Here is a 24,998-nt window from a genome sequence, read left to right on the forward strand (position 1 = left end):
GGGTGAAGGGGCACCCTGCTCCCCGCAGACAGGCTCTCCCATCCAGACCTCTTGCTTGGCTGTTTGCTCTTCCTCTGTTACTAGAGCTGCATGAGAGAAAGAGATAGATATAGGTTAAAAAAGAAATATATCTATATATACACACACACTTGTTAAGCTCATTGCAGGGATGTGCGCCCACGAGCAAGCTGCCTCCTGGGCCGATCCCACAGCTCCCGCTGCCGCTCGCCCCGAGCCAGCACGGGGTCCACATCCTCACTATGGAAACGGGGAGAAGAGGGTTTTCCAGGCAGGAACCGCGTCTCCTGTGGGCGAGCGGTTGAAGGCTGGGCAGAGCCCTCGGAGAGTTTGCCCTCGGAGAGTTTGCCTTTTCCATTGTATTTGTCATATTTGCACTTTGTACTCGCAAGTGCAGCGGGTGCTCTGCTGCGCACCGGGAGCCTTGGGCACACGGGTGGCTGCTGGTGGGTCTCCATGCAGGCAGGGCTCTTGCCCACTCAGACGCGATGGCTCGTGGCTCCTGTGTCCCCTCCGATGGCTCTTGCTGCAGGAAAGGGGCTGGTTCAATGGTCCATGCGCTGCTGCTTCGTTTCCTGGGGCTGGAGCAGATGGATGGGGACCACACGGGGCAGGAGCGAGGGGCTGGGGAGCAGAGCAGCAGATTAGGGGGGCGTCACAGCCCAGGAGACGGATGCCTGGGTTCCCCTTGGCCACTGGCCCAGCGTTGTCCTCTTCTAGCCCTGCCCCAGGACCCCTGTGCAGCCCCCTCAGGCTCCAGCCAGCCCCTGGGGCTCCTTTGCACCTCCTTCAGTTGTGGCACCTGCAAGATGTAACCTGAAATAATTTTTTTAATGAGAAAAATATATAATTTATGAACAAGAAAATCCTCCCTCCCCTCGGTGTTCCCCTTGGCTGGAGGCATCCGCCTGGCCCTGGAGCATCCTCGGTCTCCATCCCGAGCCACCCCGGTCCCAGCCTTGGGCAATGATCCGGGCACGAAACGGCTTAAGATATTTTAAAAACTTTATTATTGGCCCGATGCTATTTGACACACATGCTGGGAGCTGTATGGAAATCAGCACTGATAAAAAATACAGCGATTATGACCCGTATTGGTAAAATAGACAATGTAATAATAGCCTTTCTATTAAAAACAACTCTCCAAGACACAGCTCTGTCCTCATGCTGCCCTCCAGAGGCAGGGACCTGCGGCGCCATAGACCAAACCCGGGGGCTGGAGGTGGGGGGGAGCAGCATCCCATCACCCTGGGTGCAAGGGGGGACTGGGGGGGGGGATGAACAAACCCCCCTGCAATGCTGAGTCGGGCTGTGCAATGCAGGATGCAGACAGGGGGGTAGAGGAGGGGCACAGGGTTGGGGAGCAGCAGGATGGGTGCTGCAGGTAAGGGGTATCCTTAGGTGGACCACTGCTGGTGGGTGACACCAGCCAGTGTGGGGATGTCAGCCCCCCGCTGCAAAGTGTAAGGGGAGGGCTTGCAAGAACTGGGATGGGGGTTTGGGGGGGGGGGGGGGTGCTGTTTACAGGCCAGGTTGGAGCTGAAATACAACAAATAAAGCAGGAACTGCCATCAGTGTTCGGCTGCTGGGGGAGACGCAAACAGCAGCAGGGGGGGTCCGGGGCAGGCACGGCCGCCCTGGGTGTTGGGGGTGAATGTGGGGTCCCCCCGGACTCTGTCTGTCCCCTGGGGACAACAGCTTCATGATGGGGACACAGCTCCAGGCTGGGCTGGGTGAGGGGGGGGCAGTGGGGTAGCGCCTGTGCCCGGCACCAGGCTGGGCAGCCAGCGGCGGCTCGGTGCCGGAGCTGTGCCAAGGCAGAGCCAGCCCTGGCACGGAGAGAACCCCGGCGCCAGCCCCGGCACATGTGGGTGAACGTGTGTGTGTACGTGTGCGTGTCTCCGTGCACCAGCACGTGTGCCCTCGCCCCAGGTACATGGGGTGCCAGCGGGGCCTGCGGGACACGGGACTGGGGTGGGGGGGCATTTCTCACCTCAGGGTTTGGTCTATAGACCCCAAAGGGGCCCGCCCTGATCTCAAGGTTTCGCTCAGCTCCGCTTACTTCCATTATTTCCTGCTGGAAGCTGGAATTGCACAATGATCCTAAGCCTCAAATGACTTCAAAAAATAACAAAGAAAGAAACCAGAACGAAGAACCACGAGTGCCCCCCCCCCCCCGCCCCCCCGACTCATTACGTCTCTTTGGCAGCAATAACTTAAAATCGCATCAATGTGGGTTCATCAACAGCAAGTTTTGTTTTGAGGGTGCTTTTGGGTGCTTGGGGGGGGGTATCCTTTTCTTTAAATACAAAAATAGTGGGGTCAGTGGGTCCCGGGGGTCCCAGGAGCCCCCTACCAGCCCTCCCCATGCTGCTCCCCACTGCAGCGGGGCAGGGGTCCTGCCAGCCCTTGGGGTCTAAGGACTGCTCCCCAAAAAGCAAGGGGGAAGCTGCCCAGCCCTCTGAGGCCCCCAAGCCATTGGTGCAGCAGCACCAGAATGGGAATGGGCGCACTCAGGGTGACATGGAGCAGCGGCAGCAGCTGGCGGCCCCTCGCTCAGGAACGCTGTGGGGCAGCCGTGGGGCAGCCAAACCGCCGTGAGGTGCGAGACCAAGGGGATGGCACAGGGGGTGCGGGGACAAACACCACCTCAGGAGCACACACGGGTGAGAAGCCAAGGGGGGACTGCACTGGGGGGGGGGGGGGGGGAGACACTCCGCAAATGTTAGCAAGGTCAGGGCACTACCCTTTAACTGCTATAATTTATATATATATATATGTCTATATATATATATATGTGTCTATGTATACACGCACCCGCAGCCACCCGCACCCCGCGCGGCCGTCACCCACCGCCTGGCCCCGGGCCGGCCCCGCTCCCGCTCGCAGCAGCAAACGAGCTCCTTCCGAGAAAATCTGCCTAAAAAAGTCCGGAGCGTGGCCCCCGCTCCCGGCCCCGCCGTGCTCTGCCACCCCCTGCCAGTGCCGGTGCCGGTGCCGGTGCCGGCGTCCCGGTTGGCTCACTCCCGGTCACCATCTTCACTGCTGCCTGCAATGGATGGAGAGGCGGCGTTGAGTGGGACCCAATGATGCCATGGGACCCCCGGCCCTTCAGACGATGGCCACAGGGTGTCCCACGCTCAGCTCCCACCATGGGCTCTGCACCATGCGGGCTGTCGAGGGGGTTCAGGACTCACCTCCTATGGAGTCCATGTCCGAGTCGGAGACGTGGGTGATGGAGAACCGGGACACCGGAGCAGGCGAGACCGTGAACCGAGAGAACTGGATGGGCAGGACCTGCTTCTGCACCGGCACCAGCGCGGGCACAGCCGGGTCGGGCTCCGCCGGCGGCCCCGTCAGCGAGGCCATCAGCGACGGCTTCACCGGCATGAGCGGGAAGTCATCGTCCCACTCGAAGCCACCGCCTGCCACAGGGATCGAGGGGGCTGAGGCCACTGTGGGCTCGCCCCAGCCTGGCCCCTGCCACCCCCATTGCCCACCAGCCACTTACTCTCTTCCGAGGCGTTGCCGTCCGAGGAGTCATCCGAGGCTCCGAGCCGGTCTGCGGGGCTGGGGGGGCTGCTGCTGTCGGGGGGCTGCCCCGAAGGCTGGGGGGGCTCCGGGAAGCTCTGCTCAGCCAGCTCCCTCGTGGGGCTTTCCTGGGCAAGGGGAGAGAAGCGGGAGGAGACCCTGGGGATGGCTCCCACCATCGGTCCCGTTGGACAAGGATGGCACCCTAAAACACCACAGGGTCACGACCAGCGCCCTGTTCTGCCCAGCCCATGGCCACCTACCTGGTCGAAGAGGTAGATGGTAACATCATCATAGAAGGAGACGGCCTTCTTCTTGCGCTCCAGGTCCTCGCAGAAGGACTCGGAGAGCAGGCTGGGCATCTTGAGGAGGCTGCGCAGGTTCCTGCCGCTCTGGCTCTCAGCCACCACGATGGGCACGGCCGCCAGCTCCTCCTCGCTCTCCTCGCTCTGCTCCTGGATGTTGTAGCAGCGCAGCTCCTCATCGGACTCATCGCTGTCCTCCGTGTCCTCCTCATCCTCCTCCGGCTCCTCGCGGCGCTCGGGGGCTGCGGGACGCGGCTCCCGGGGGGATTTCAGCGGGGACAGCCCCGGGGGTGACTCGTGCCCCGGTCGCAGTGTGCTGGGGCCCCCCGGCGCGTCGTCTGCCCCAGTCCCCTCGGGGGGCAGCCCCAGATGCCCAAGCCCCGGCGCGGGCGGCACAGTCTGTTCATCCCCAACCGCCGCTCCCCCAGGTCCAGGGATGCCCTCCGGCACACGGGTCCCTCCGATGGACACCGGCTCCCCGGGGCTCGCCGGCACCGGGGTCAAGAGGAAAGTCTTGTGTGGCACTGACCCACCGGGGCGCAGGGAGCTGCCCGGCACCAGCCCCGTGCCAGCGGGACGCTGCTCAGTGCCAGGCGCCTGCCCCGTGGGGCTGACCGGGGTGCTCCCAACCTCTGCCCCACGCCAGTCCCCCACCAAAGCCCCAGGCACCGGCGTGTCCACTGCCACCGCAGCACCGGGCGCTGCCGGGGGGCTGCCGGGTGCCCCCGGGGGGTGCAGCGGGTCCTCTCCCGGCACGGGGGCTCTCCCTATGTCCTTAACGGGGGACTGGGGACCCTCCTCTGCCTCCGGGGTCCGGGACCCATCGCTGTCCTCCTCATCCTTGGGGCCACGCTCGGCCTCGGCGTCGTAGTCGGAGAAGTACGCGGAGTCGCGGTACGGGTTCTTCTCGGCCAGGCTCTGCAGCTCGGCCCCGAGGGCCGTGGGGAGCCGCGTTTCGGGGGCCGGACCCTCGCCCTCCGGCAGCCCCGGCGCCGCCTTCCCCAGCTGGCCGAAGGGCTCCGGCTCCCGCGGCTCGTGGGGCTCCTTGAGGACGAACTCGGGGGACTCGTTGTTCTCGGTGTCGTAGCCGCTGTCGAGGGCCTTGGGCTGGCCGGCGGGCGCGAAGGCGGCGGTGGGGCTGCACACCTCGCAGGAGCTGCCCGTGGACGGGATGTCCAGCGACTCCAGGGAATCCGGCGTCCCCACCTGCTTCTGCAGGGACTTGAAGGGCGCCGCCGCCGCCGCCTCCGCCCTCTCGGGGTAGTCCCCGGAGAAGTCGGTGAAGACGCCTGAGGTCAGCTCGGCCGTGTCCTCGTCGCTGCCCTCGCCCGCGCTGGGGAAGCTGGCGCTCGAGCAGGTCTTGTCCGGTGTCCGGTCCGCGTCGCCCGCGGCACAGCCGGTGCTGTCGGCAGCAGCCTCCATGAGCACGAGCGCAGGCGCCCCGGAAGGCTCGGGCGCGGGCTGGGAGCCATCTATGCCAGGCTCCGCGGGGGGGCTGTGGTTCGGGGTGCCGGTGCCAGCCATGGCGGCGGCCTCCTCCAGCCCCGGTGCAGGCGCGGTGTGGGGCAGCGGGCTGCGGGCAGGGCTGCTCGCCTCGGCGCTCTCCTCCGGGTGGGCATCGTGCTGGGCCCCTGCTGCGGTGGCGGGGGCCGTGGCGGGGCCCCACGGCGTGGCGGGGCTGCCAGCCAGCGCTGCTGCTTGCAGGCGGCCTGAGGTTGATGAGTCACGGCTGTGCCAGGCCTGACGCCGCGGGGAGGGCGAGCAGCACGGGGAGGAGGAGCCGCCGGCCGCACCGGGGGGCTGATCCTGCCACGGGCGGCGGAAGTCGTGTCCCGGCGGAGACCCCCCGAGCTGGCCGCGTGGCACCGTGCCCAGGGGCTTGGCCATGAGCCCGCGGAAGGTGATCATGCGGCGGTAGCACCAGCTGTCCCCGGCCGCCGCCTCGGCGGGGCTCCCGCTGCCGATGTTGTTGTTGGAGGAGCTGTTGGAGGCCCAGGGGTGCCGCTGGGATGCGGGGCTGGCGCCCTGCGCCTGCGGGGGGCTCGGGGGGCTCTCCTCGCCCAGCTCCACCGCCACGCAGTCCGGAGGCGCCGCGCTCGGCCCCGGCACGCACCCGCCCGGAGGGTCCGCCCGCAGCTCCCCGCGCCCACGGGGGGTGTAGGCACAGGTCACCGATGGCGAGACCCCCAAGGGGTCGGTGAAGACGTGGGGCTGGAAGCTGGGCTGGGGCCAGTCCTGCCTGCCCGCCTGGGGGGGCTCCTCCTCCAGCAGGTACCCCTCGGGGGACGGCTCCTGCCCGGGGCAGGGGTAGGGGTAGTACTCGGCGCACTCCCAGGAGCCATCGCCCGCGGGTGCGTGGCCCAGCAGCGGCTCCATGCTGAGGGAGACCGTGGGGCTGCTGTCGGAGTCGTAGGTGCTGCCGCTGCGGGCGCCCTGTGCTCGCCAGCAGGACGGGGGCCGCAGGGGCCCGCGCTCGCCCGCGGGGCTGTAGGTGCACATGGCGTAGTCCAGCTCGGCGCCGCCGTCGCCGGGGCCCTCGATGCGGATGTAGTACTCGCTGCCCAGCGAGGGGCTGTGCGCGCCCAGGATGGGCACCACGCCGGGCGCCGGCAGCCCGGGGCAGCCGGGGGGCTTGCAGTCGTAGCACGAGGGGGAGACCCCCAGGCTCAGGCGCGCCGTGGTCGTGGCCGGGTAGTAGAGGTCGTGGTAGCGAGCGGCGCTGCTGGGGCTCAGCGAGCCCAGGGGCGCCTGGAAGTGGTCGGTCTTGGTGTGCTCCCACTTGTACTCGAAGTTGAGGCCGTGGCTGGTCTCCATGACGGTGAGGATGTCGTCCCCGTCCGAGGGGAAGCCGTCGGCCGAGAACTGCTCCAGCAGCGGGAAGGAGGAGAGCTCGGGGCCGTGGTGGCTGCCGCTGGAGCTGCCGTTGGGCTTCATGGAGTTCCAGCGCTTCTCGAACTCCTCCTCCGCTTCCGTCGCCCCTTTGGCGCACAGGTAGGAGAGGAGCAGGTGGACCTCCTCTGCCGTGGGGCGCTGCTCCGGCTGCAGCCAGCAGAACTGCATCACCTCGTACCTGCCGCAGCGAGGGGCCAGCGTCAGCCCCGGCCCCGCACCCGCCCGGGGACGAGGAGAGGGAAGGGGCAGGATGCGGCCTCACCAGCGCTCCGACAGCGAGAGCTTCAGCTGGGGCTTGGGCAGCTTGAGCTGCTGCTCCTTGATGGCGTAGGCGAGCACTTGCCGGTCAGAGTAGTGGTCGTAGGGCTGGCTGCCCAGCTCAAACAGCTCCCAGATGGTGACACCCAGCGACCTGCGGGCAGGGCGGGATGCTGGGGACACCGGGACCCCCCCCCCCACAGTGCTCCCGGATGGTGGCCCCAAACCCATCCACCCCGACACACTCCGCATGCCTCGTGCCAGCCGCATCCCTCTGCCCCGCCAGGCCCCGCTCACCAGACGTTGCTGGCCTTGGTCTGGTCCACGATGAGCAGGTTGCCGTGCACCTCGTCGATGAGCTCGGGTGCGATCCAGCGCAGCGGCACCCACAGCTGGTCGGCCGTCACGAAGTAGTCGTCCTGCCAAGTATGCAGGGTCAGTACGAGAAGAGAACGTCAAACCTACGCGTTCAGGGACCGGCCACACCGCGGCAAGAGCTGCCCCAGCCCCGCCATCGCCTGCCCTCCCCAGCCACCCCGATGCCTGATCCCCCCCATGGTACCTCCAACCCAGTCCTGAGCCCTTTCCTCTGCTCCTCCTGGCACCCTGCCTCCCATCACATCCTTCCTCCCCTTTGCCTGCTCCCCCTCATCTTCATGTGTGTGGGGTCCCAGCAGGCAGCCCCCAGCCCCTTCCTTCCCCAAACCAGCCTTACTTTGTACTTGCAGTGCGAGAGCCCGTAGTCTCCGATCTTGACGGTCAGGTCTGCGGTGAGCAGGCAGTTCCGCAGAGCCAGGTCGCTGCCAAGCAAACCCCAGGGCTGTCACCGCTGCCATGGGGGACAGGGGGGTACCCGCTGCCTGGGAGCCCCACCGGTGTGCTGGTGGTGGCAGCAGGATGGGTGTGCAGTGGCGGGATTCACTGCCCAACCCTGGGTGTGCCGATAACCAGCCACCAAATGCACAGCAGGAATGCCCGCGCAGCTCCAGCTGCATCTCCATCCGTCCGTCCATCCATCCATCACGCGCTGAGCCAAGCAGAAAGCGGGTGTCCCCAGGCAATGCGAGCCCTGGCACCGAGCCGGGCTCCCGGCGGCACACATGAGATCCCCAGTGCGGCACCGGTGCGGCAAGATCCACGGAAGCCGGGATGCCCACAGGGACGTCCCTCCCTGGCACAGCCGGGGACTCCCCGGCCCCCCAACCACAGCACTGGGCACCCTCGCAGGGGCCCACCACCAGAGCCTGGCGGGTGGGGAAGATCCGGTGGCCCCCGATGTCAGCGCACCCCCTCCTCAACAAAATCACTGATGCTGGAGTCTCCATCTGCAACTCACTCAGCACCAGGATATTGTTGGGCGGGAGGAGCAGCGGCGGGGCGGGAGCGATGGTGCCCTGGGTACCGCACGGGTCCGGACCCTCTGATTCCTCCCAGGAAGGGGGGCACCATTCAGCCTACCTGTGGATGTAGTTGTTCCTGTGCAGGTGCAGGACACCACAGGCCACCTCACACGCCATCCTCTGCAGGGTCAGCAGGTCCGGGGTCATGGCTTCAGCCCCCCGGCAGCTCCGCAGGTATCCCTTTAGGTCTCCCTACAAAGCAGAGCCACCATCACCATCACTGTCACCATCCATCACTGTCACCATCACCATCACTGTCACCATCACCATCACCGTCACTGTCACCATCCCACTGCAGGGTCAGCAGGGCACAGCAATGCTGTGCACCCTGCCTGGAGCCCCTCAATACCCCCGGTACCTCATGACCCTGCCCCACAGCAGCACCTGGGGGAGTGGGACAGGACACAGGGACACACAGGACTCACCAGTGGGCAGAACTCCATCACCAGCAGGTATGGGGTGACCTCGGCACACTGGGCCAGGCACTGCAGCAGGTTGGTGTGCTGGAGGGCCCTGTGTGGGGCAGAGCGATGGGGACACATCAGCATTGTGCTGGCTATGTGGGGGGACAGCAGCAGCCCCCAGGGAACCAACTCCCTGCCTCCTCATGCTCGGGACCAGCGCGGGGGCTGCCGGGAGCGCCGGGAGCGGGTACCAGCGTGTCCCAGCGCCCCAGAACACACCACAAAGGGACATTTGTTCAGCTCTGCAGGGCAGGGAGCAGCTCTGCAACCCCCCCTCCCCGCTCCCGGTCCTGCTCTGCCATGACCTCACCGCAGCCCCCACACCGCAGCCAACAGCCCTTGTCCTGCGGCAATGAGCCCAGGCAGAGGTGGTGGGGCTGGGACAGAGCTGTGCTGCCCAAAGAGCTCGGCCAGGCACCTCCATGGGGCAGCCACGGCTCTGCTCAGCGGCCGAACATGGCCTGGGGGGGCCCAGGCACCATCCAACAGCAGCAGCACCGCAGCGTGACCCCACATGTACCTGTAGGGCTGCGCTTCCTCCAGGAACTGCATCTGGTCCTGCACACTGGCGCTCGCCTTCAGCTCCTTCACCACCACCTGAGTGCTGCTGATGCCTGAGTTCACCTCGCCCAGGAACACCTGAGGTGAGGGACAGGCTCGTCCCGTCCATCCTCACCCCGAACCCCTTCCTGCGGAGCCGCGGTGTGCCAGGGCACCCTGCCCCGACGCTCACCTTGCCGAACCAGCCGTGCCCGATCTCCTTCAGGTAGAGCAGGCTCTGCCGCCCCAGGTCCGCCGACTTGAGGAGCTGCACTGTAACGGAGCACATCCAGCTGCCCGCGCGCCCCGCGCCCCGTGCCCGCCCGCCCGCCATCACGCGTTACCCGCCGGTGCCCGCCGAGCGCTGCCGTCCCCACCGTGCCACCCGGTGCCAGGCCCTGCACTGCCCCGGGGTGCTCCGGAGCAGCCATCCCCAGGCACCCCGCAGCCAGAGCATCCTCCTGTCCAGGCATCACCCCACAGCCGCTGCGGGATGCAGGGTACCAGTGTCCCCACATTGGGTGGTCCCTTCTCCTCCTTGGGGACCAGGGAAAGCAAAGCCAAGCCCAGCCGGAGCTCTGGCATTTAGCCCCTTCCGAGCTCCCCCCACCCCGGTGCAGGTCCTGCCCCTCGGGCACCCATGCCAAGGGCAGGCAGCAATGGGGCCATTGTTGGGCTCCACCACACTGCTGCCATTCTCCAGGCTGGGGCGTGACGCTGGGAGGGAGGGGACCATGGCCAGGCACCCCCCACATTCCTCTCCCACTCGTGGGCTTGTTTACATGGGACTGGGACTCACCAGTGTCCCCCATCTCACCCCAGTGGGATACATCCCGGTGCCACGCATGGGGCTGGGGACAAGATACTGCGGACCCTTGCACAGAGGAACAGCAGCAACGCTCCCCTCAACTGCCTGTCCCCTACCCAAGAGATGCTCCTGCTCCACTGGAGCCACTCATCCTCAGTGGGGGGACCCACCTCACCCCACCGCACGGGGATGGGGGACCCCAACCGCAACACACGGGGGTCCTGCCAACAGCCCAGCTTACCTGAGCGCCCCGGCTGCTTGGCCATGGGCAGGGAGACCTTGGTGAGGGGCAGGACGTAGACCTCGGGGCCATGCTGGGGGGCGGGCGAGCCCTGGGCCGAGAGCTCCGTCACGAAGTCGTCCCCCTCGGCGTTCTCAAACTCCTGGTCCGGGGGGTGCGCAGGGGGGCACACCCCCAGCAGAGACAACTGACGCTGCGGGTTCCCCACTGCCCAGCCTGCCCCGGCACCCTCACCCGCCACCGCATCACCCCCTCCAGCACGCAGCCCTGCCTGCACCCCCATGGCACACCCGCCGTGGGGCAGGCACCCACCGCCCACCGCCCCACCGCGTTACCTGGCTGTGCCACCCAGCCAGCCGCCGGCACCCGAGAGCCGCCTGGGCTAGCAGGTAGGCGATGGTGAGCATCTCGCCCGGCCCAGCCCTGCCTCATGGCGCTGCCAAGCTCGCCGGCACCGCGGTGTGCCATGCACCGCGATGCACCGCACACCGGCCCCTATATAACCAGTGCGGGGGCACGAGCGGCTCATTGTTCTCAAGTGCTGCTGCTGGTGTGGGACAGTTACACAAGGGCCCCAGCGTGCCCCCCCCGTCCTGCTGCCCCCCTCCCGCCCGGGCGCCGCGGAGCCTCCACAAAAATCCCAGCAATTAGGGAAAAAGCGTTTCTTCGGCACATTCTGTGCCTGTGAGGTCAGGGAGCCTCCACCCCCGGGGCGTGCGGGTGGGACCTTAACCATGCCCTGGCCTGGCCCCGCATGGAGCACGGAGCATGTGTGGGTCCGGATTGGGTCTGCAGGGATGCTGAGCCCTGTAGATGCAGGCACTGCGGAGTGGGGAGCCCCGCTGGGTCACAGAACAACCCCTAAGTGATGATGGGCCCTGCAGCATCCATGCTCTGCAGAGTGCAGATGCTGGCTGGGTCAGGGTATGGTCCACAGTGATGCTGAGCCCTGGCAGCACTCGGCAGGTGGGGGGGGGGGTGTGCTGAGCTCCCCCTGAGCAATGCTATCCTGAGCCGGGACACATCCTGCACTGCACTGGGACTGGCCCCAGCAGCAGCACTGAGAGCCTTTGGGCACCTCTGTCTTTTGCTGGGCTCCAAGGAGAAGCCCCCGTGGTCCCAGGACAAGCCTGGCCTGTGGAGACCCCCGATGCCCACGTCCCCGTGCCCCAGCTCACCTTGAAGCCGATGTCCCCCTTCTTGCAGCACAGGCAGGCCAACATGAGGAAGATGAAGGTGAAGAGCCCCGAGAAGGAAACAGCCACGACGGCCAGCGAGGAGGACCAGGAAAGCTCGCTAAGGGGGGTGCCGTCTGCAGGGACAGGGGAGAAGGGGGGACCGGGAGCAATGAGGCTGTGCCAGGGGGTCCTGGGGGATCACAGGATGTTTTGGGGCACATTAGGGGTCATGGGGGAATTGGGGTTCCCAGCACCACTGTTCCCTATTGCTGTCCCAGCCCGAGGCCAGGATGGCTGGGGAGCCCAGGAGGGACCTCAGAGCTGAGTCAGGACCCTGCATGGAGTGGGACAGGGCACCCCGAGGCGGGACGGACGCTGCACCTGCAGGAGCAGGAGGATGGGAAGCTGGTCCCCAGCGCCCAGGCGGAGCCAGCTCCTGCCCCATCCCACCCATGGAGCTTGGAGACAAGATCCCCCAGGGGAAGGGTCTGCTGGAGACTCCCTGGCATGGGACAGATCCTGCTCCCACTGACACCAACAGCTCTGCCTCTGCATGCAAGCACCACTGGGCAAACCAGAGCTCCTGCTCTGAGCCCCACACCAGCTCCATTCCATAGGGCACAAGGATGGGGACATGGCTGCTCCTGTCGCTCGCCACATCCTCCAGGCACCAGCACACCTCAAACGCGGCACCCACCACCCCACTGCAGCCCTCGCCGTGTCCCCTTGGGTGGCAGTGACAGCGGTGGCAGCCGCGGCCCTGCTGCCCGTCCCCACCAGGCCCCGCCGCGGCTGCAGCTGCCACATTACTATTCTGCCCAGAGCCTGAGCGAACAACCGGCGCGATTGTGGTGGGAGGAAGCCAGTGGCCACGGTGCTGCCAACGGAGCCGGCATCGCCGGGGACCCGCACGCAGCCCCACGGTGTCAGCCCCACAGGACATCACGGACGGAACGGGTGCCCTGCCCCAAGCCACTCCATGGTTCAGCCAAACCTCCTGTCCAAATCCCCATCCAGCACCGCAGTCCCTCCCCAGCCCCTCAGGGATGCTCATGGCGCACACACAGCTCCCATGCATGGACCACGGGGCATCGCCCCACCACCAACCACGCTGCCCCTCTGCCACCACCATCACCGTGCTGCCGGCTCCTGTGTGTCCTTGGAACGGCACCTGAAGGGCACAGAGGTCTCGGGAAGGTCCCGGTGGGAGCTGGCAGCTCCCGGCTGCTCCCAGGCACTGCCTGGCACCGCACGGCTTGGGCACGGAGCACCCTGGCTCCCGGCACGGCAATGAGCAGATGCCCAGGCCCCGTGTGCTTTGGCAAAGCCCAAACCACACCAAACTCTTTGCTGGTGCTTGCAAAGGAGCTCAAGAGCCATCTTCTAAGGCTCATGGATGCAAAGCCGAACCTGGGAGGAGCAGGGGGTGGCGTTCCCCCTCCTTTCAGCTGGTTTCCATGGTGAACACACTTTGTACCGAGAACGTCACCATTTTCCCTGGATAGTGGGACAGCAGAAGAGAAAATGACTCACTGAAAAGAGCCTTTTGAACATCGACAGGGAGCAGAGCGCGGCCACAGCAGCTTTTCCAACAGGGACCATTGGCTGAGCCGCCCCTCGGCCGCGGCTCAGGAACCGGAGCAAACGAAGCACTCTCCAAACCAACAGGCCAGTGAGGTCAGGCTGGGCCTGCCCCGGTTCTCCCCCCCCCCCCCCGCACATCCAAAACCTGGGCACCATGAGCAGCCCAGGCTGGGCCGGGTGTCACACCGGCACAGGGGCACCACCATCACCATGAGCCACCATCAGCATCCTGCTGCCTGGGCAAAGCAAATGCTGCCCTTCCCGTAACCATAGCGCAGGCATTCAGTGTGGGATGGAAAGTGTGACATCATTTCAGAGGCCAAATGCTCCCAAAAACAGGTCGAATGCACCTGCAGCAGTGGCTGCAAAAGCACCAGCGCACAGGGAGCACCGGGGCGCAGGGAGCAGGGTGGCTGCATGCCATGAGAGCTCTCAATAGAAGCTGTGAGCCCCACCACATCCTGCATCCCACCCTGAGGCTCTGCCCTCCTTTGGCCCTGGCTCTTGGCACCACCATGGACCCCTTGCCCCTGCCATAGGGATCCTGTAGGACTATTCCAAACGCACCTTCAGCCTCACCCTGGGGACGGGGTCAGGCTGAGAACTGCCAGCTCAGTGCATGCTCCAGCCTGGCCAGCAGGAACTGCTGCATCACCCAGGCAGCCCCCAGCATCCAGGGCCAGCCCAGCAGTAGGGCCAGGATGCACTGGCAGTGACACCAACCCATCACCCCGGCCAGCCCTGTGGGGTTTGGGGGCACCCGTGAGGCCACAGCTCCAGCCCCCACAGGCATCTACCCCAGCCCTGCATCCAGCCCTGGAAAACAGGAGCAGAACGGTAACAGAGAGAGACCAGGGATGCTGGATGCAGCGGGATGCAGCGGGATGCAGCGGGATGCAGCGGGATGCAGCTGGGCACGCGTTGCCCTCCCACCCCCTGGAGCTGGCAGAGCGCTGCCTGCACCCAGCCCAGGTCGCAGCCCCGAGCACCGGCTCCAAACAGAGATGGGAGAAGGCTCTGGGAGCCCGGGCGTGGTGCGGTCCCAGCCCCATCGCACGGCGCCGGGCGCTGCCCGCGCTGCCGACCCACGCGTGCCGGTAGCGGAGCGGTGCCTTTGCTGACTCACGTTCGCCGGGCGGTCGCGGCCGCCTCGCCGGCCATGGCAGGGTGCGCTGGGCCGCTCTGCGCGCTGGGGCGATGCTGCGGCCGCCGCTCGCTGTTCCCGACGGACAACGGAGCCCGGCGCGGCTGACGTGTGCGGAAGGGACGAGCCGGGGCTCCCGCAGAGCCCGGCGGCAGCTCCGCGCTCCCGGCCCCGGGGCCAGGCGCGGGCAGGGAGCTCCCGGCTCTCGCGCACCCACCGGGCACCGGCTGCCCAGCACCTCCCAGCCGGGCTCAGCACACACGGGAGCCCCGGGGCGGGGAGCTGCAGGGCACAGGGCTCAGCACACCCTGACTCCCTGCTGCCCAGCCTCTCGCTGCAGGACCTGCTGCAAGCCGCTGCCCCGTGCCTCAGTTTCCCCACCTGTAACTTACACAGTGTGGGTGCCCCCGGGACCACTGAGGGGCTGCACTGATAGGTGAGGGCTCGCAGGGCTGTGCAGGAGTGATGGATGCTTCACTGCCTTGGAACCACGGTCTGCACATCTCCTTCTGCCCCTTCATCACCCCGCCACAGCTCTCACCCCACCCCATCAACCTGCTAGCCCTGCACCCCGGGGTGCAGCCCCCTGGGCCAGGCTTCAGCACCCAGCTCGGAGAAGCTGGATTTGGGCAGAGAACAGGGCAGGATTTAGGCAGGGAGCAGAGCAGGATTTGGGCAGGGAGTAGGGCAGAATTTGGGCAGGATTCAGACAGGGAGCAGGGCAGGATTTGGGCAGGGAGGAGGGCAGGATTTGGGCAAGATTTGGGCACAGAGCGGGGCAGGATTCAGGCAGGGAGTGGGACAGGGTTCAGGCAGGGAGCAGGGCCTGATCCAAACGCACAGGACCCATGAGCAGCTCCAGCTGCGAGCTCAGCTCTCCCAGCACAGACACAGCCCTGGTAACGTGTTAATCCCAAATCCATGGGCGGCTTCCAGGAAAGCAATTTTACACCCCACAGGACGAGCGCTCTGCTCACCCACACGCATCCAGGCGGCAAGGAACCATCCGCTGCCATTTAGCATGGAAACACAAGGCTGCGCCTCACAGCCTGTCTGCAGCTCCAGAGGGAAACTGAGGCACCGGGAAGCAGCGGGATGGCCCCGGCTGCTGCACCCTGAGCGCATCCACAAGAAGAGTCAGGGCTGGCATCACCCACCAGTGCCACCCGGCACAGAGCTGGTACCCACAGCATCCTTCACCAAAACACCCCAAGAGCCACATGTCTTCTCACAGCGTTCAACCAAAACCAGGGCACGAGGAAGCAGCACCCTGAACCCCCAGCCTTGGAGCCCTTCTGCCACGATAAACAACCAGAACCACTTGGGCAGCCTCTCTGGTGATTAATAGGTGTGTTCATTTTAAATGCAATGCATGCCCTGTTAATCTGTTCTCCTTATGTATCTTTTAATGCAGGCTTATTTAACCAATGCAGAAGTGGTTTAAAAAGATTGATTCTTGCCTCTTAATTCTGTTTTTATCATTTTGGGATGAATTAGCAGTAAAAAGGAAATAATTAGATGGAAAATAAAAAAAAAATCATCCATCATTTTGTAACGTGATGAAATAAAAATTAGGGCTGGAATAAGCACAGGCCAAGCCACATCATTGTTGTGCATACACCAAGCATGTCAGCCTGATGAGAAACAAGAAGTCAAGATCCTCCATCAACGCCTGCCCTGCTGCTGAGCCGGGATTCCAACCAACACAGCCCAGCGCATCAACCTTCTCCATATCCAGAGAAATAATGATATATAAAAAAAGCATCCAAACCAAGATTCAACCCGTTATTAAAGCCAAATTTTCTTGCTTCAGATCAGCTCTGGGCCGGGGGCTGTAAAGCCACCCTCACCAACAGGATGCTACGGCTGCATCACAGCAAACCCACTGTCCCGAGGGACAGGAACAGCCTCAGCCCTTCGTGCCGGGGGGAGCATCACCCGTGCCGTGCCGTGCCGTGCCCATGCCAGGCCCACGCCGGGGCAGTGCCAGCGGCCGGGGCTGCCCGGGAGCGCGGCCCCTCGGTCCTGCCGCCGGCCCCGGCCGGGCCGGGTCTGTCTCTGCCGGCGCAGCGGCGTTTATGTAACGGCGGCAGCGGCAGCGCCGAGCGGGGCAGCCTATTTTTATCGGAGGCGCTCGGCGGCGTTATGAAACCGCAGCAATGGCTGCGAGCGGAGCGGAGACAGCGGCCGGCCCCGCGCCGGAGGCGGGCGAGGGCCGAGCGGGCAGCGGGATGCTGCGGGGCGCAGGAGGAAACCTGGACACGGGCTGCGGGAGCAGCAGGAGCCGCAGAGGGGCTCTGCCCTCAGGAACCCAGCCCTGCACCGAGCCTCGAGCTGCTCCAGTGGGAACCCGGGGGCCCCCCTCCCGCCTGCCCCACACCTCAGAGCACCATCATGGTGATGGCGCCATCATCACCCCAATGATCACCGAGCGCATGGCAGCGGCCAATGGCATGGCACAGCCCTGTGTGCCCAAACACTGCCCGGCTGTGTGGAGGGGACCCCGGAGATGGCCCCAGTGGGATACTCTATGGCTGCTGCAGCCACGGTGCTGGCTTGAGCACCAAGAGCCACAGTGGCTGATCCCATCCCTGAGCAGCAGTGTGTGCTGAGGGCCCTGCATGGCCCTACCAGTGCCACTCATTCGGTGGGCACTCAGGAGACCCAGGCAGCTACCACAGTATCCCCCTAGGGAGGTGAAATCAGCCCAGACCCAAATCCCATGGCGCAGCAGGGAGATGGGGTCAGCATCCAGGATGCTCAGGCACAAACCAAGGGGGATGCTCAGCACCAGCCAGCCCAGCACCCCTTTACACCACGCCTGCTCTCAGCCAGCCCCACAGCACCCATCTCCCATATGCATGGGATCACACAGACCGGGGAGCCCAGAAAAGCCCTCCTTTGTCATAGTGATGACGGCAGGGATGCCCCAAGGGTGGGAGCGGGTCTCAGCCCTGCTCCAAACATCCCCTGGGGCGCAGCCGCTACCGGGAGCAGCACATCACAACCTCACAGGTACTTAGGAATGACAAAGGGCTGCAGAGGCAGCGGGAGACCCCCGCAGTGCCGGGATGGGAGCCTGCGAGCACTCCTGGCATGCCCAGCCAGGCAGGCAGCGCTGCTCCACTTACAGCCTTTGCCTACACTGGAATTTTCCTTCGCTCCAGTAATTAAAACAAACCATTTTAACACGGCTGCTGCAGAGGGGGGCCGCCGGCCGTGGCTGGCAGAGGGGAAGGGACGGGAAGCAGGACCCCCCCAGCACTCGCTGCCTTCATTCCGGGCTGCAGAACGGTGGCTCTGCAGGAAATCCTGGACCTGCTCCCCTTTCCTCCGGTGCTGAACCCTTCCACACCCACTCCATGTCCTCTCCATCCTTCGGCCAGCCCCGAGCACCACTGTGAGCCCTGGCACCAGCCGGGGTGCTCCCTGTCCCCTCCATGCCCCCAGGCTGAAGCCGCTCTCAGAGCTCAGCCGATGGCAAGCGCTATTATGGCAGCGCTTGCCCTACAACACAGCACACTCCAGCGACGCTCCCCGGGCTGTCAGCGGGATAAATGCCCAGAGGAGATTCATTTCCCTGCCACCGGGCACGCTGAGTCAGCACAGCTCAGCTCCTCTCCACGCCAGCCCCACACCGAGCCCTGTCCCCACAGGCTCCCTCTGGGGTACCAGGGTGTCTGCAGGGATTCAAGTCCCAAACGGCCACCGGCCACGGCAGGATCACATCCTCCATCCTGGAGGTGCCTCCGTGCTCACTGATCGGTGCAGCACAGGGCAGAATGAGGCTCAGCCACAGGAGAAGTGACCCAACGGCCCCTTTGACCCGGGCACAGGAGCTGTGGGTTTTTGAGCCCAGGGAATTAGCAGGATGCTGAGGCACGGTAACATGGACAAGGCAAAACCTGGGAAGCACGAGTCACCCACTCTGCCTGGCTGCAGGCAGCAGCACAGGCAGGCCCTGGCTAAATGCAGACCCTTGTGTCAGCGGGAAGGATGCTCTGGTGCTCAGCACGTTGGTGGTGCTGTTTCTGCCCCCTTATCCCCGGTGGTGCGGCACAGCGAGGCGGGCACCGGAGCCCTGCTCTGCCTGGCACCATGCGGTGCCGGGGCGGCAGAGCCCGCAGGCTGCTTTGGCACACGGTGTCCCATGGAGAGCTGGGAGCGCCGGGCAGGGAGCCCGTGGGTGCCAGCCCACTGCCCCCCGCAGCGCGGAGCTCTTTCAACCCCGGTGTATTAATTTCTCCTAATTGGCTCTGACAGGGATCCGTGTCGCCGCGCAGAACGCAGCCGCCCGTGTGCGCCGGGAGGCAGCGGCACATGGAGGGAGGGAAGCAGGGGACAAGGAGGGAGCAAAGCAGCACCCCTGGGGCGCAGGGCCCTGCTGCACTGTGGTGCTGTGCCAACACCATTGCCTGGGCCAGGGGCATCGCCATGGGCTGCTCCATCAGCAGCATCCCTGCAGGCTCCGGGACACCAGCTGCGGTGCTGTCCCCGCTGTGCTGGCCATTATGGCTCCTAATAGCCACCACCTTCACCACCTATTTCCCTATCCCAAATCTCCCCTTTGCATCCAGTCCTGGCAGCACCTTCCACCCTCTCACGGTGCTAGGGTGGGAGCTCAGGAGGTACCTGGCCCCCATTTGGGCTGCTGGGGTGCTTCTGGATGCTACAGCCCCTTTCCCACTGCAGTTCCCTAAATCCTTTCCCATCCTCACATCAGGAGTGGATGATGATGCTGGATGCACCAGCAACCACCGAGCTGTTGCCACCATGTAGCTTTGGGGCAGTGGATGGCAGCATGTGCCAGCCAGGCCTGCAAATACAGGGTTGAAGGGACCCATCCCCACCAGCACCTCGAGCCCTGCGCTGCCCTGGCACATGACACCCTCAAACCGCAGGGCACAGGAGCAGGGACCCACAGCCATGGCAGGGAGTGGTGACACCGCAGCCACCAGCAACCAGTGACACCTCAATGGCCATTATGGGATGGGGAGAAAGGCCAGGGTGGCCAAGGGGAGGAAAAACATGGGGAGAAGAAACAGGTGAGGAAAAGAGGATGTTTCTCATGATACCAAAAAGCACTCCTGGGTCCTATGGGGAAGTGCAGGCTGGGAGCAGGGAGGGCAGCCTGGGCAGGCAGCAGGCAAGAGGGGAGCAGCCCTTTCCCCTTGCTTGTCTCCCCAGGCAACTGCCATCAGCTTCACTGCGAGGGGATAGGGTGCTGCTGACCCTAGAGCAAAGCCTTGCTCACCCAGGTGACACAGGGAACGTGGTGCTTCTTCCTGGTGTCTCCAAGCAGTGGCTGCTCAGCTGGGCTGCAACGGGTCATGGCGCTTCTAGGGCAGGGAATGAGCACCCATCTCCCTCAGAAAGCCTAAGAGATCCAGGCTATGGGTTGGGGTGGGCAGCGTGGTGGTGCCGCTCACTGGTGGGGCAGTCGGTGCTCCACCAGTGGCTCTGGCATTTCATGCGCCATGTGGGAGCATCTGTGGATCCACAAAGCAAGATGGGAACCATGAGGCTGCCTGGCTGGGACCCCTCCCATAGCCCCCAGCATCAGGACTGAATGCATCCATCCCCCTGCATGGCACATCCCAGCCCAGGCAGCCGGCACAGCCCGGCACGGGCATGTGTGACAAACAAGCACACGGCGAGGCCAGAGCACAGAGCACCTCGGCACCTCCATCCGAGGGACGCCACTGCCACCATTCCCTGCTGCTGCCTCAGCCCATGGCCTGACCCAGCATGGGAATGTGGGAACATGGGCTGGGAGCATCTCTGCTCCGTTTGGCACCACTGGAGCCCCTGGGCCCATCCCGTTGCCCAGCTGCAGTGCCACAGTGCCACCATGCCCTGCGAACGCTTCCCCCCCTTCCACTGGCACGAGCAAACCCTAGGAAAGCCGGGCTGGCGCAGGCAGGAGGTGCTGCCAAACGGACAAAATCAACAAAGCCATGAAACGGGGAGCACCGTTTGCTCCCCCCTTTCATTCCTGTCCCTGCCAGCAACCGAGGGTGGCAGTGCACGGCGGCGGCTGAGCCCTGACCCGGGTACGTGGTGATGGAAACCTTCTTGAGGAGGATGCTTGAATCAAACGTGCTCTGCAAACGCCCGGTTGATGGGATCAGGATGGCAAAGGGGGCACCTCACAAAACCCAGAGAAAAACCACACCAGAGGCTGAGGAGGGTGAACGCGGCTCCGTTCCAGAGCTACCGCATTTGAGATGCAAATAAAGAGGTTTCCTCCCGAGCAGCAATCGATGCCGAGCGGGCTGGGGACAAAGTCTCTGGCAACGGGGACGCGGTTTGGTGAGTCCTGGCGTGGTTCATTATTAAATCCCTCCACGGATTCATCCCGTCCGCAGCGCCAGGGCCGGGGCAGCAGCGTGCAGCGGGGGAAGCACAGCCAGGACCGCGGCTGGGAGCGATGCCGGAGCCCGGCACCGGCACCCGCAGCCTCCAGCACCGGCACCGGCACCGCTCGGCCTCCTCTGCGGCGCCGGGAGCCGCGGTACCCGACGTGCGATTTGGTAAACAAAGGAGCCGGTGCCGAGCTCCCCGCCGGCCCCACCGGACGCTGCCACCGCGGGGCCCGCGGCCAGGGGCTCACACGGTGCCCTGCGCCGGTGACCGGGAGGGACGCGGGGCGAGAGGCAGAGGCGAGGCTGCGGCTGCAGCAGCCCCAAAACGCGCGCACACAAAAGCCAGCCCCTGCTCCGCTCCGCGCCTGCAGCATCTTCCCGCAGCCGCGCCGCGGCCGTAGCACGGCACCTTATGTAATGTGCACCCCCAAAACACCCGGCCCCGGCCCCCCGCCGAGCCCCGACGGCTCCCCCAGCCCCACGGGTGACCCCCAGCCCGCCGCGCACCCCCCTCCTCCTCCCTCTCGCCGTCCCCATTATTCCCTTTGTTGTTATTCCGTTTCCACTCCGGAGATGCCTTCAGAGGCAGCGCAGCCCCCCCCCGGGCTGCCTCCGCGGAAACGGGGGTCCCGCCGCCGCCCCGAGCTGTCACCGCGGCGGGCGGGAGCCGGGAGCCCCGAAAGCCGCATTGCACGGCGGGGAGGGCGAGGGGCAGCGGAGCGGGGGGTGCCCCGGAGGGACCCCCGGGGGCAGCGGGAGGGTCCCCGGGGCCGGTGTAAGGGGGGCAACACCGGGCGGCCCCGGTGCTGCGGCACTTACCGGGGTCGAAGTGGGAGCTGAAGGCGAGGCTGGGGCTGAGGAACGCGGCCGACATGGCAGCGGCGGCGGCGAGGCGGCCCATGGCGAGGCGGCGGCGGGAGCCTCACGGCCGCCGGCTGCCGCTGGCCCCGCGCTGGGCACGGCGGCGGCGGCGGCGGCGGCGGCTCCTCCTCCATGGCGGCCGCGGCGGCCCCGCGCCCCGTGCCCCGGGGAGGGGCCGCGCCGCCGCCGAGCAGCGGGATGGGGCGGGCGGGGGCGGCAGGTGGCGGAGCCGCAGCACCGGGACCCGCACCGGGACCCGCCCCCCGCGGGCGCACGGAACCCGCAGGGACCCCCGCAACGGGACCGGGACCCTGCAATGGAGCCGGGACCCCCGAAGGGGGGGGGTCCCCGCCCGGCCCCGCGGAGCTGTTCCGGTGCTGACCCGCCCCGGGCATCCCGGGACTGGGGCTGGGACTTGGGATGGGACCCAGTGAGGGTACCGGGGACAGAAGCGTCCAGCGTGGAGCTGGACGGGACTCGGTGATGGCACCGGAGGCAGGAGACGGCTGGAGCTGGACGGGACCCAGTGACAGTACTGGGGATGGGAAGGGCAGCTGTGCCCCCCCCACAGCCCCAGCACAGTCCCCCACACCCCAGGTGGACACCCCTCATCCCCACCACTGCACTTCAGCCCCTAAATCCAGCCCCGGGAGCCCATGGACTAGGCAGGACCACACAGCCCGGCCTCATGTGCTCGACGCCCCAGCCCCGGCACATGGGACTGCACCCTCCAGATCCAGGGTGCTCTAAAGATCAAACCCCCGTCAGACACCCCAGCAAAGCTGCGGGGTCACAGTGGGATGGTCCCATCCTATCCCCATCCCTGGGATGGTCCCTTCCCATCCCCATCCCTTAGACCCCATCTGGGAGCGGCCGCTGCAAGACACCCAGGCCAAGGGTTCAGCTCTTAGCCCCGGGCTCGCCTTCCCCACAGGGGGATTTCGTATTTAAAGCCAAATTTCTGTGTACACGATTAATTTTTCAGCAGGGCTGGAGCTCGCAGGGAACACCACGCGGCACATGTCACGTTGCCGCAAATAGACACAGGCCTGGAAGAATTACAGGCTGCTGGGAGAATAAACACGTTCCCAGGAGCCGGAGCCAGCTTCCTTCTCCCAAACCTCCATATTTCCCTGCTCCAGAGCAGCTCCGACCCTTCCCAGCACCCAAAGCAGCCAAGTGAACGTGGCACTGCCCCGGCACGGTGCCTGCTCGCTGCGGGTGGATCTGAGCTCTCTTGGAGCGGTGGCATCGGCACAGCCAAGCCCCGCTCCTCATGTGGCTGAGCTGGCACCGGCTGAGTCACGGTGAGCCTGGGTGGCTGCGCAGAGCCCACACCAGCACCCAGCCAACCAACCACCTTCAGCACCCGAGCACATGCAGCCGGTCCTGACTGCAGGAGGAGGATGAGCTCGAGGCCTTCCTGATGCTGGCCATGGGCAGTGGTGGCTTTGGTGGGTGGTAAGGGATGAAAGGACCCGGCTGTTGTGGCTGGGGGTGGCAGGGAAGCTCCCCAGTGAGGCAGCACTGGTGCCCAGCATCCCATCCCACCTGGCATGCAGGAGCCCAGCACATCCCGTGTGAGTAGGAGAGGGGTGGAGGACAAAGTCGAGGTTGGAGTATGGATGGAGCTGGAGGATGAGGTAAGGGATGAGCTGATTCATGGGCCTGGGAGGGCACAACTCGGCTCCCCATCTCCACCGGTGCCCCAGGCATGGTCCCGCACGCCCTGCTTGCCCAGGGGACAGCCCCGGTGCTCAGCCCCAGCAGCTGTTTGACGTAGCCAGGAGCAGGACGGAGCCCAACCCCACCACCGCCCCAACCGCCCTCCTCACACCCAATTCCTGACATAGCTGTGAAAGAGAACATCCCAAAGCAGAGCTGAGCCCCAAAGCCCCAGCGCGGATCCCCCCAGGCATCACCCGGGGTGCAGCAGGGACGGTCCCAGCCCAGCAGAGCCCAGAAGCACAACGTGGCTGCATCCCAGCACGTGCCGGGCCGGCGAGCAGCACCGCATCCAGATTAGCAGGAGCGATTACCCCGCTCCGGCTTCCCGCTGCTCCGTCTGGGGCCGTGGTTAATCCTTCCCGGGGCAGACACCAGCTTGAGCCGCGATCTCTGTGCGGCGGCTGCCAAAAGGCCCCTTGAGCTCCTGACCTCCTTCCCGGGAGCCAAGGGGCTCCTCTGCTCATCCCGGGGCTGGGAACCAGGGTCCTTGACTGGGGCTCTTCAGCAGAGCCTGCTACAACCACAACAGCAAACGGCCCTTCTGAGTCCAGGGCTAGGGCTGGTGGCAGCCCCGGTGTGTGGCGACCCCGGCGCGGCAGCGGGGCGCAGGCATCCATCCGGTGAAAATCTGCATCCTGGTTATGCAACGGCACTGATTTATTCATGCCTGAACCGGGCACTGGCCTAGAAATTAGCCCGGGTGACGCTGGGGAGAGGCAGGGCTGGGAGGAGGCTGGAGGAGCGAGTCCCATGGCCAGGCATGTATGGCACAGCGGGGACCGCGCATGGGTGCTCACCCCACCGCCAGTGATGCCAGATGGGGCAGAGGGTGCTGCCATCCTCTATAGGGTCAACAGGGCACAAGCCCCCCAGGAGAGGCAGGGACGGGGTTCACCCCCTCTTCTCCCGCCCCGCATTCCTCACGGTTAAACGAACGTAACCAGGGCAGCTTTGATTTCACGGCAGAGCCGGGGGCCGGGAGCAGGAGATGGCAGCAGAAGGCTCAGGGTGGCCCGAGCAGAGCTGGGAAGGGGCGGAGGACGGAAGCGGTGCTCAGGAAACGCTCGTTAGAAAGAGCAACAACAGCGGAACGAGCTCCGTGCCCGGCCTTTCCCGGGAAAAGGGGATGAGGGCTCCTCCCTTGCCGGGATGGCAGAGGGGCAGCCTGCGGAGGGGGAAGCCACACCGGCAGTGCACACGTTCCAGGAGGGAAAGGAGCTGAGCGGGCCCCCGAGCACCCCTAACGTGAGCAGCACCCTGGGCTGACCCGGGGCCGCACCACCCCGTGCCAGGACAAATGCCAGCACCGGGAAGCACCGAAGCTCCTCAGAAGCTTCCTGGGCTGACAACGGGTCCCTCCACCCCTCATCCTGTGGCTCCGGGGGGAAGGGGGCTCTGGCAGCGCTGCCGGGGGGGGGGAAGGAGCCCGCAGCCCACCCCACATGGCCCAGCGGAGCGGATGGGAAAGACCCTGGGATCGGGATGAGCAAACATCTGCTCCCCCCCGCGCCGAGCCCCAGCCTCCTCGGAGGGAACGGGCTGCGGAGGAGCAGCCGCACGCTCCCTGCCGAGAGGAAACAGATGCGGCCGGCCCGGCCCTGGTGCTTCCCCTCGCTGTGCCAGGCGATGAGAGACGGGCAGGTAGCAGAGGCTGCGGGACCACATCCTGCCCCGGCCCGGC

General features: G+C 65.7%; 3 protein-coding genes across 11 annotated transcripts in view; 1 reads left to right on the forward strand and 2 right to left on the reverse strand.

Moving 5' to 3' along the window:
- SGSH (N-sulfoglucosamine sulfohydrolase) overlaps window positions 1-23,634 on the reverse strand; it is a 291,535-nt gene extending 267,901 nt beyond the window's left edge. The window contains exon 1 of the mRNA XM_057414249.1: window positions 23,629-23,634. The gene's annotated coding sequence lies outside the window, so the exon portion shown is untranslated. The remainder of the gene's footprint in view (window positions 1-23,628) is intronic.
- BAIAP2 (BAR/IMD domain containing adaptor protein 2) overlaps window positions 1-24,998 on the forward strand; it is a 140,662-nt gene that overhangs the window by 41,904 nt on the left and 73,760 nt on the right. The gene's annotated exons all lie outside the window — the stretch shown is intronic.
- On the reverse strand, window positions 360-21,685 carry AATK (apoptosis associated tyrosine kinase). 9 transcript variants are annotated; one of them, XR_008972758.1, is made up of 15 exons: window positions 11,636-11,769; window positions 10,458-10,599; window positions 9,602-9,681; window positions 9,389-9,507; window positions 8,830-8,917; window positions 8,463-8,596; window positions 7,720-7,804; window positions 7,302-7,441; window positions 7,009-7,158; window positions 3,813-6,924; window positions 3,530-3,677; window positions 3,216-3,443; window positions 2,872-3,067; window positions 2,012-2,102; window positions 360-834 (listed from the first exon to the last, which is right to left on the reverse strand). XR_008972758.1 is itself a non-coding variant. In XM_057414220.1 (14 exons), the coding sequence occupies exons 1-14, from the start codon at window positions 21,627-21,629 to the stop codon at window positions 3,039-3,041; spliced, it is 4,653 nt and encodes a 1,550-aa protein (XP_057270203.1). In that variant the 5' UTR covers window positions 21,630-21,685; the 3' UTR covers window positions 2,499-3,038. The 9 variants fall into 9 exon arrangements, 7 of the variants coding, with proteins under 7 accessions (XP_057270203.1, XP_057270202.1, XP_057270205.1 ...); XR_008972757.1 differs by lacking the exon at window positions 2,012-2,102; XM_057414220.1 differs by lacking the exons at window positions 360-834; window positions 2,012-2,102 and adding an exon at window positions 21,548-21,685 and having other exon boundaries at window positions 2,499-3,067; window positions 7,302-7,423.

Source organism: Pezoporus wallicus, unplaced genomic scaffold (genome assembly GCF_028554395.1).
Source record: "Pezoporus wallicus isolate ANWC-B61680 ecotype Strahan unplaced genomic scaffold, APGP_CSIRO_Pwel_v1 contig_11546, whole genome shotgun sequence".
Taxonomy (NCBI): Eukaryota; Metazoa; Chordata; class Aves; order Psittaciformes; family Psittacidae; genus Pezoporus; species Pezoporus wallicus.

Excerpts from the sequence above, each read along its gene's own strand:
- AATK (XM_057414219.1), bottom strand. The coding sequence starts at position 21,629 with ATGGGCCGCCTCGCCGCCGCCGCTGCCATGTCGGCCGCGTTCCTCAGC. Across the intron at positions 6,925-7,008 it reads CTCTCGCTGTCGGAGCGCTG|GTACGAGGTGATGCAGTTCT; the intron begins GTGAGGCCGCAT and ends TCGCTGCGGCAG. Across the intron at positions 3,444-3,529 it reads CGGCAACGCCTCGGAAGAGA|GCGGTGGCTTCGAGTGGGAC; the intron begins GTAAGTGGCTGG and ends TCCCTGTGGCAG.